The sequence below is a fragment of the Drosophila virilis genome, chromosome 5, assembly GCF_030788295.1.
Source record: "Drosophila virilis strain 15010-1051.87 chromosome 5, Dvir_AGI_RSII-ME, whole genome shotgun sequence".
NCBI classification, from domain to species: domain Eukaryota; kingdom Metazoa; phylum Arthropoda; class Insecta; order Diptera; family Drosophilidae; genus Drosophila; species Drosophila virilis.
The window spans coordinates 10,940,170-10,950,627 of NC_091547.1; the positions used below are offsets into that span (position 1 = coordinate 10,940,170).

Sequence of the window (10,458 nt, forward strand, 5' to 3'; positions counted from 1 at the left end):
GAGCAATTTTCATAAATTAGCTTGTCACACGCTCCGCCCTCGACGCCACCCACTCATAAAGGCTCCAAACTGTCAACTACTTCAAGAGTAATCCAAATCGTTACGCAAGGTCTTGGTACGCATTTGCACACACACAAACACAAACACCAACACACACACACACACACACACACACACATGTATATATTCAAATATTTCAAGCAGCTTCCGTCCCTCACTCGCCACGAACCGAATTTGCTTTTTAGTTACAATTTCTGTGTGTGGGCGTCGTATGGCAACTGCCATGTTTAGAGAAGGAACGTGGCAGGGTCGCAGGAAGGGAGGCCGGATGTGTGCGGCAGCTAAATTTACTGCGCTTTAAACTTTAATTTATGTAGAGGGCACAAATGTGCAGCCAAATGGGCTAAAGTTAAAGCGCGCTGCCAGCGAAAGTGTAAATTATCAACGGTAATTAAGTAAAGCCCATGCATGTGTCTGCCTGTGTGTGTGCGTGCGTGTATGCGTGTGTGTGTACGTGTCAGCCATTAGCTGAAGGCTTCCCGTTGCCAATAAATTTCAAATTTAATTCCAAAGACAAGCGCATAAGCCGCAAAACCGAACACGCTTTCATAGATCATAGACAAATTTGGGGGCGCTTAATTTGTGGAAAAGCGCGGAAAACCCAAGCATTTATCATAAACAGACAATTTCAAATGTCAAAAGCTCAGTGGCCAGCAATGGGAAAATATTGAATTAAATAATTAATTTATTAATATTTAATTACAATTTATATTTAATACTTGGCTAATATAAAAAAATGAAAAACTTTAAATTTATATTGTTGCTGTTTTCGACAAAAAAGAAAAAAAAATATAGCCTATTTAGAATACTTAAGGGTACCCTTTTTACATTAACTTTGAACAATATTGAAAATAGATAGATAAACGTTTTTGAACTCTAATTATATAATGTGGTGCTCAAATAATTAAAAAAAAAAACTTAACTCATCTGTTACATCTTCCACTTAAAAACTGTACTTGCTGCTTTTTTGATCATCTTCGCCTTTGTTTTTGAAATGTTTTTATTCCTGGAATTTCTTTTGAATATATATCGTAATTCATTTGAAGTTAAAACAATTTTTCTTTAGTTTTTCATGAAATTGAAAGCTGTTCAGCTTGAATTTCATTTTCGTCTTTTCACCGCAAAAAACTCAAAAACAGATGGAAATAATATGCACAGAGAAATTAAAACCAAAAAAAATGCAAATAAGTTAGATACCCTTAAAAACTTTGAATAGCAGTTTTAATTTTTCTCTGCCGCCAGCTGCAATCACAATTGTCCGCCGAACTATGTTTGACCAACGCAACACACAGAGCCCAGTTTACATAGATACTTACTCTAGCGTACATAGTTTTGACGAGATGAGCTCATTGTTTGGATCAAGGGCATGAATCACAGCAGCACTTCTGCATTATTAACAGCCATTGTAGCCTTGATAACTAACCATGACCGGAGCGTAATTTGAACCCCGGCCCGCAGCTTGGAGTCGAGCTACCCAGAAATTAATTACCGCATCATGGTGCAAAAATGGGCGAAGCGTCGCGCTCGCTAATGCCTCAAAAGTCATGTCCTAACTTTTGTGCGCTGCCAACTAAAAAAGTTTCTAATTACGACCGTGAAACCGGCTGGCGGTTTTTTATTCACTTATCAGAAAGCTGGAGGCTGGAAGGTGCATGAAATGGGGGCAACTGCTGCTGTTGCCTGGTGTCGCTTATCGTTTTGTATTTAAGTTTTTAATATAACGGGGAGGGCCTGTACCTATGTGTATGTGTGTGTGTGCGTGTGCGTGTGTAGCTGTTGCCTTAGAACATAGCTGACAGAATGGAAGCCGTGTAAATTGTAATTACACTTAAAACCATAATCCGGCTTAATGCGCAAAGCGCGAGCTCCGTTTGATATGGGGCGTTGCCGTTTCGGCGCATTAAAGGACCTGCTTAGCAGGCAGCTCTGCCCCAGGCAGCCAAACAAGACAGCCGTGAGTTTCACGCGAAGTTACTCAGTTACTTAACGCCGAATCCCTCAAGGTGGAACAGCGCCTACAGCGAACAACACTTTCTGAATTAAGGCAAAGCAATAGGCAGTTAAATAGAAATTTATTGCAATTTCCTTAAGCTTAACACGCAGCACAAGTTCTAAAAAAGCTAAAATACAAAAGGACCTAAGCGAGCGGTTTATTTAAAAAATAAAATACCTTTGATTGCATATTCCAATGAGGTAGGAACTTTGTTCAAACAAACTCTAAACGTATTTAAAACAAGTTTTCTAATATTGAAAGCGCAAATTAGTTTCAAGAAATATCCAAATACTTATTATAATTCTTTGAGATATCCTAAATAAATATTAAATAAATACATTCATAGCCAATGAGTACAAAATTTTAATGATTTGAAAATGTTATGCAGCTTCAAAATATTCTTAATATATATTAGCTCTTAACCCTTGAGCTTATTAAAAATAGGTTAATCAGTTAAATGAATTGTACTTTCCACAGCAAAAATAATCTTTAGTCCAAAGATTCAACAGATACAAATCACGATTTTATCGATCAATCTCAACCTGAATAATTTTTAGATTGTACGAATTCTTGGCAACGCAATTGCTTGCTAAATACCCTTTTAAAAGTGATAAAATAACTTAAAACTTTCCGGTAACTAAACTGTTGTTAAGTCTTTAATGCCGATAATCCCCGATAGCGAGTGCACACCGTAGGAAAGTACGTGATGCATTGCAGCAATGAGGGCAAAAACTCATTCGCAGACTGCAAGACAAAGTGTGGCGCATATGTCTTTGTCGGAGCTTCTGTGTATGTAGCATGCAACATAATTTCAATTTTGAGAATTGTAACAACATGCAATACTTTATTCTGATGACTTTTGCTGCTGGAGCTGGCTCGGCTGCTGTTGCTAAAAGGATACGACGCCATTTGGCATTTAGCTTTGCATTTTGGCGTCAATGTGCTTGTTGGCATTTAAAACGCAGACGGTCTGCTCCAGTTGCTTCAGCGCGCAATTACTTAGAACACACTCTCACATACACACACACACACAAAACCCCAAAAATATAAAACGTACGTGTGTGTGTGTGTGTGCAAAAAAAAAGTTGGCCAAGAAAAAAAGGCGAAAACCCGAAAGTTTTCACTTGAAATTCAAGCAATTGCTTTTGAAAAGTTTCAATTTCTGCGCGCTGCGAGTTGCGACTTTTCCAGCTCGAGTTGCGAGTTGCTGCCGAGACAAATGATAGGCAAATTCGCTTCTCCTATACTTATTTTTCTTTTTTTTCTTCTTCTTTTTTTTTTGTTGCACTGACAAGTTCTGTAATGAAATTGTGTCAGCGGGATTTTGTTTCAGCATCTCGTTCCATTTCCTGTTTTTTTTTTTTTTTTTGGCAACTTGTCTGTTTTTTAAGGCAACAGAACGTCAAGAGTGACATGAAACACAGAAATGAAATCAAGCGCGCAGTTCAGTCAAATTAATTGCGTAAATAAAGTGTGCCCAGAGTTGTGCCAGTGCCGAAAGTTAAGCCATTGCCAGCAGCCTAATAATTACAGAGCACTAAAAGGGGGGCTTTTGGCTAGGCTGTGGACACAGCTGCAGCAGCCACTTGTCAAAGTTGTCCGCAAAGCAGCTCGTTAGCACGAAAAGGGTCCAGCATCTAACTATGCACGTCATCAACAGCATCATCATCATCATCATCGACCACAGCATAATCATCACGATCATCATCAGCCCATAACGATGTTGTGGCTCAAAAGTTTAAGCCCCCAAAATGGAAGGAGCCCAAACAAAAAATTGGTAAAAGAAAAAAGTAGAAGTAGAAGTAGGTAAATCAGAAAATCATTTGCATATAAACGTTAAGCAGTCGAAAGTTGAAGTGCCTGTCAGAGCAGGTAAGTTGACTCTTTGCTTGTCTTTAATGGATTTGCATGATTTGCAGGAAAAGCGACACGCCAAACCCCAGACCCCAAACCCCAACTCGAACTCCACCCAATCCATGTTGTGTGCTGGCCCAACTCCCAGCTGAAGCCACATAAACGACTTTAACGCGCACAGATTGACATAAGTATTATAAATGCATAACCAACTTGTAACTTGTATATTTACCACGCACCAGCGACAACGATAAAACAGTTGAGAATTTGCATGGACGACTAGGCAAACACCCTGCGAGATTGCGAATTGGGAAATGGAGAAATAACTAGCTTACAATATTTTTTAATTTCCTACGATTTTTTTTAGTCTTACTTCACTAGTTTATGGGCCTCTATCTGGAAGTAAGGGAGAACTTATAAATATATGTTCGCTCTATGTAGGGCTTATATCAAGAGATATCCATTCAAAAAAGCGCAGAGGTGTAGAATAATTGCACTGAAGACGGTTGTCAAGGCGCAACCAAAATATATCAATATATATTAACAGAAAATTGTTTTTAATTCTTAAACATAAACCGTCTGCTTATATGCATTGTTTATTTTCTAAATAACGAGCTTAGATTTCCAATTAACTCAAAGTTTTTAAAACTTTAGCTTACTTCAAATATAAGTTAAGCTGTATACTAAATGTAATAGTTGCAACTTAACTATATGCTAGGTTCAGTTGGTTAAAATAAATGTTAAATTGGCGAGTGACAGTTGAAGAGCATGTGGAAGGAAGCTTTTTGGCATGTGTTGCTATTCAGGCATCTATGCATATATGTATATACATATATTTGGTACAAACATTTAAATAATTTTATATGCTCGCTCGCTTTTATACCCTTTTATCGCAACCGCAAATCTCAGCGCACATTCGCATCTGCCGCTGCTCGCTGTATCCGTATTGAGATTGCCAAAAGGTGGCGCCGCCTTTGAATTATGTAGAATTTACGTGTATTCAGCGAGCCCGGCAACGCACCTGCCCCTCGGCCACCCTTCTGCACTCGGAATGCAGGCGTAAGTGCAGGCTCAGCGCCAAAGACTCACATGTGTGCACAGCACATGTAAGTCCGTGGTTCTGTGTGTGTGTGTGTGTGTGTGTGCGTGAGCGACCATTAGTTTTTGTGCTGATTATTATGGCTGCCATGGCCGCAGCAACGCCCACGTGTCGTTGCATTTGTAACAGGTGAACTTTATGGCTCTCTTGCAGAGGCACAACTGCTTCTTGCTGTATGTTCGTGTGTGTGCGTGTGTGCATGGGCACTATTAAATTATGCCTGCCAACGCGCATATGTATAAGTGTGTCTGTGTGTGTGTGTGTGTTTGCCTTTCAGGCCTTGACCCGGGCGAAGGCTCTGCCCGTTTCACCGGGTCTGCTGACAGGCCGACTTGAGTTTATTTAAAATTATTACGCTTGGGATGAAGAAATATTGAAGTACGTGGAACGTGCAACGTGCAACGTGCAACAACCCTTGTTGTTGTTTCAAGAAAACATCAACGCGGGCAGCTGCCATTAAGCGAATACGCTTTTCCAATTACTTTTCGCTTGTTTCGCTTTCAATTAAAATCATCAATTCGAACGCAATTGAAATACGCAGCTCATATTACGTATACGCCCCCGCACGCAGCGCAAGACTCGACGGGGAGCCAATATCCTGGCAATTAGGTAACCGAACGGGCTTCAGTTTTTATTTCTTTTTCTCTTTTTTTATTGTGGATGCCAATTAATTTGATGTGGCCAACTAATCACCGGGTATTGAAAAAAGAAGGCCCTAAATATTTTCACTCTGCCCTCTATTTCAAAGGATTTTTTGACAGTTTACACACACATGCACACACTCATGCTCTCAGGCATGTCCTTTAGCTATCTGCAGTCAGACTGCACAGCTGGCAATATTTTGACTGCAATTGCTGCCAATATTTCAAGTGGCGTCACGTAGTTGGGCACGCCCTTTTTGGGTGTGTTAGCTATGAGTAGACGTTTGCTTCATTCATCATAAAATTAAATACAATAATGTTTAATATGAATTGTAATATGAAACTGCAAAAACATCTTTTGGGCAAATGCTTTTCCTTGAATAAATTGTGTGTAAATGGACTTGAGCTCAATAAAATGGATTTACCGAATTGCAGCCAATTTCTGGTAATTAGTCTAGTATATAATTGAATATAATATAAAGAGCAGTTGGGAATAAATTGGCATTTCATAATCTACCCAATTTTAAGCTCAATCAAATATATAAAAATAAAGATGAAAACAAATTTGTTTATCATATTTGTTTTTTAAAGAAAAGCTTAAAACATGGAAAGCTCGTCAAACCCAGCCATAAAATATAGATATATATCGCTTAATATTAAATATCCTTTTTATTATGCTTTTTAGAGTATTTTTATCTAAAACTTATTATCAGTTTTTAAGCCTGGTCAACAGGCTGTTAAGACTTTGCTAACACAATTTTCATTTGGGGTCTCGCAGGTGTCTCCTTTTCCTAAAGATCTTCATTTTATCTACTTAGAACACTGTATTTTAACCTAGTAATAATTATTTAATAGACTTTACCCACTAAGCGTTGCATAATGAAAAGATTTCAACAAATATTATTCGATAAGCAAAAACACTCTACACACGCGTACATAAATTCCAAGTGCTGCAGTTATTTTTCAATAAAAAAATCAGTGCAATAGCCATACGCAAGGGTATTTTGGCTGTGTATTATCATATCTGATATCATATTTTCAATGTTTTTTTTGCGTTCATTTTATTTTTTGTCTAAATTATGCAAATGTTTGCGTGCATTGAGCTGCAGATTTGAGCGGTATAAAATGCAGTTTCGTGCATGTGTTTCTGTGTGTGTGTGAAAATGTATGCTCGGCATTTCTAGCTGTCCTTCGAATCCCTGTGCTCCTGACATGCATAAATATTGATATACGAGCCTGTCGCTGGGCTAAATATTAATGTGCTCCAAATAATAATAAAAAATAAAAAAAAAAAACTAAAAAAAAATGTACGAGAAAAGCGGCAAGAACAGCATTAAAATTGTTTTCATTTAAGAACTAAGCTTTTGTTTATTTTGTTGTTGTCGAGCATGTATTTTTTTTTTTTATTACAACATTGACAGTGACAGCTGAAGAGTGTGTGTGCGAGTGTGTGTTTGTGTGTGTAACCCAAAAAGCTGGCTACATAAGTTGGCATAACACATGCAACAATGGATGTGTTCTAGTTGTGGCAGAAGTGCACAGCTCCAGGGCCAGCAACTGGGTCGCTTTATTTGACGATTTCACAGACCGTTTTGTGGCCCCAAAAGGGGCAGCCGGGCGAAACGAGGCGTGGCCAGGCGGGACGGAGCGGGGCAGTGGCACGCACGCAGCGCGCTATAGATGCGCTGCCACCAAGTGCTCCAGTTATTCTGAGGGCCAGCAGCCACACTCACACACACAGAAAACACAACTCAACACAACACAGCATACAACCAACACACACACACACTCTATACACACATGTGTGTGTGCGTGTGTGCTTGTGCTCTTTGATCGGTTTTTTCTTTTGAACTTTGCTTTTATTTGTTTCAATGATTTGGCAACAAACATTCACATAGCTCAAGCGCCGAGCTCCAAACGGCAGCAGCACCTTGGGGCTATAGCCCCAACAAACCCCCTTCCCCGCTTGCCCGCCAACCCCTTGGGCCATCCACAATGCTCACGACGAACCGGGGGCAATTTCTGGCTTTGTTGATTGCTTGACAAATTGCCAACAGCAGCAAACGGCAGTGGGACATACAGTTTGCCCTGCAGACAAGTGTTTTCGCATTCGTGTTTTCGTTTTGCAGTTGTTGTCATTGTTACTGTTGCTTTTGTTGCTCTTGTTGCTCTGTCAGGCATTGACAAGTGATGCACGATTTCCGCGCTATCGCTGACCTGTCAGTAAGCGACATTGCCAATAAAATAAAACACATTTACCATCTGCTCGTATTGCCATTCACTCAGCCGACGACAGCCGCTCAAGGGATTCGCCCTATCAAAATGTATGCAATAAGAAACAGGTGCAGCCACACATACATGGCCAAATCGTTTTTTGATTCGTTTTACAAAGTGTTTACAAAGTTTGAATAGAAAGAGAATTTCAAGGAAATGGGCTGACAGTAGTTAGAATTAAAACAAAAGCTCTGAAAGCACATTTAAGTTTCGAGTGCAACTAAATAAAAGCCATTGAACCATTTACTACTGTTGGCTTTAATTAATGAGCTGTTTTTTGTTCTATTCGTATGTTGCAGATCTTTGAAAGCATACGAAAACTTCACATGCAACAAAATATCGGAGCTTTGTTTGGCATTACAATATTAATTCAGCTGAACATTTTTAAAGCATGTGCCATGCATCTACTAAAGCTTTGACAGAGCATAAATGTTTCCCGTTCATTTAAACAAAAAAGTTTCGATATTTCAAGTTTAATTTAACAGGTAATAGTTTTAAAGCAAGTGCCATGCATCTGCAGCTTAAGCTTGGTAAGCACATAAGAGCTTCGCGTGCAATTAAACAAAGAAGCTTTGCTTGACAATACACTTTTTGAATTGCTAGCTAGCTTTAATCAGCTGTTAATGTTTTTAGACATATTACCAAAGCTTTAAAATCACCCTAAATTCGTCGGATAGATTAGGCTTAATAACTGCACCATAGCGAACTCTTCAACATATTTCAGAATAGTTAAAAGCACATTAAAGCTCTTAATATGATTACTATTAGTTTAAATTTCGTTGAAAAAAAATTTAAATAGTGAAAAGCAAAATGTTTAGATAAGATAAAAACGTTTTCAGTAAAGTTATATGCTATATTTGCTAGAGTCGACTCTCATGTGTTTAATTATAATAAAATATTAGCAACCAATGTATTAATTTTAAAAGACATATTTGAAGTACGGATGTCAAAATTGTAAAATTATTCATTTGATTTCAATATTCAAAAAGTATTCAGCTGCAGCAATGGTCAGCTCGGTGTCAAACATGTTCGTTTTCTTTATGTTCGGCTTTTGATTGAAAATGTGCGACTTTTTGCAATATTAATTAGCCATTTATTATTGTCATGATGGGTCAATGTGTGTGTGTGTGTGTGTGCGTGTGCGTGTATGGCTTTTGACAATTTTTACGAATATATCGCATAAATTAAATTTCTCGTATACGTTTGGCACTCGAGATAAACGAGAAACCGCAATGAAAATTTGATATGTCATAATTGCCATGAATATGAAATGAATGAATTTTTTACTTTTGTTTTTCTTTTCCTTTTACAGTTTTATTGTTTTATTTTCTTTTTTCCCCGTATATTTATTATTGAGCAATCAAATGTACAACAGTTTTGCTGTGCGTGTGGGTGTGTGTTATATTTACCGCAAATGCTGCATGCCGCAATGTATGCTATAAAAATAAGTGCCGACGTTTTTTGCACGCTGCCAAGGACACGCCCGTGCTTGATTCGATATAATCCACTTGATGCCGGCATTTTCCTCTGCTTCTTATTGTTGCTGCTGCTTTCCCTTTTTTTTTACTTTTCTTTCTTTTTTATTTGATGTACTTTGCTTTCAATTGTTTTGCATACGTAAATCAATTTATCAATGTTTAATTTAATTTCTCTGTCACTGTCATTTCACTTCACACACAGACACACACATTTTCGTGCACACATTGCGTATGCTTTATTTTTAAATAAATTTTGGTTTTGTGCACTCGGTTAAATTGTTTAGTTCAAATATATATATACATATATATATATATTATTTTTGATTTGATTGATGCAAATTGATGAAGTCGTTTATTGCGCAATTTGTCGCTTTTGTTTAAATTTTTGATTTCTGACACGCCCTCTAAGAAGCACACACACTTAAGCAATTCATTTTTGGTAACTAATTTTGTTGGTTTTAGTTTGCACTTTTTGATATTTAGCCTCGTTCGAGGCACTTGCCACACGCCACTTGCAACATTTGCCTCGCTACAGGCCTATATTTGACTTTGAACTAATGCACTCAACATTTTGGAGGGCGCAAAAGTTTTCCGGCTGCTGTTTTGTTTTGGCCTTTTAAAAATTCACATTGCGTATACGCTCTGTTGGCTCAGTTCAGTTTGGGACTCGTGTCGAGACAACAACATAACACAACGCAACGCAAAACTGTGGAGGAAACGCGACTCGAAGCGCACGCAACGCGTTGCCGCTGTGGTCAGAAATTAACTGAATGCATGCGGCATCAAAGGATGTGGCAAGCAAGCGGCCAGGCAGAGGCAAGCAGCCTGCGTATAACCGATTAAAGGCGTCGCTGTTCGCGTCGCAGCCAGCAGCTGCGTAACTTTTACTGCTCGCTCGTGCGACTTGTCGTTGTTGCTAATGTTGTTGTTGCTGCTGTTATTGTTGCTGCTGCCGTTGTCTGTTGTCTGTGGTTGTCGTTGGCGGCGCTGGCAAACTTCGTCGCGCAGCTGCTTTGGCATGCTCGGACGACGCTTGTCTGTTTACTTTACGCTTTCGCA

At 38.8% G+C, this 10,458-nt stretch overlaps 1 protein-coding gene across 2 annotated transcripts in view; it reads right to left on the reverse strand.

Annotated features, from left to right (window-relative positions):
• The window catches only part of dpr13 (defective proboscis extension response 13), a 45,358-nt gene extending 34,900 nt beyond the window's left edge, over positions 1 to 10,458 (reverse strand). For both annotated transcript variants that reach the window (XM_032436142.2, XM_002050415.4), the window contains exon 1: positions 9,331 to 10,458. In XM_032436142.2, coding sequence (XP_032292033.1) covers positions 9,331 to 9,442 — 112 coding nt within the window. In that variant the 5' untranslated portion in view covers positions 9,443 to 10,458. The remainder of the gene's footprint in view (positions 1 to 9,330) is intronic.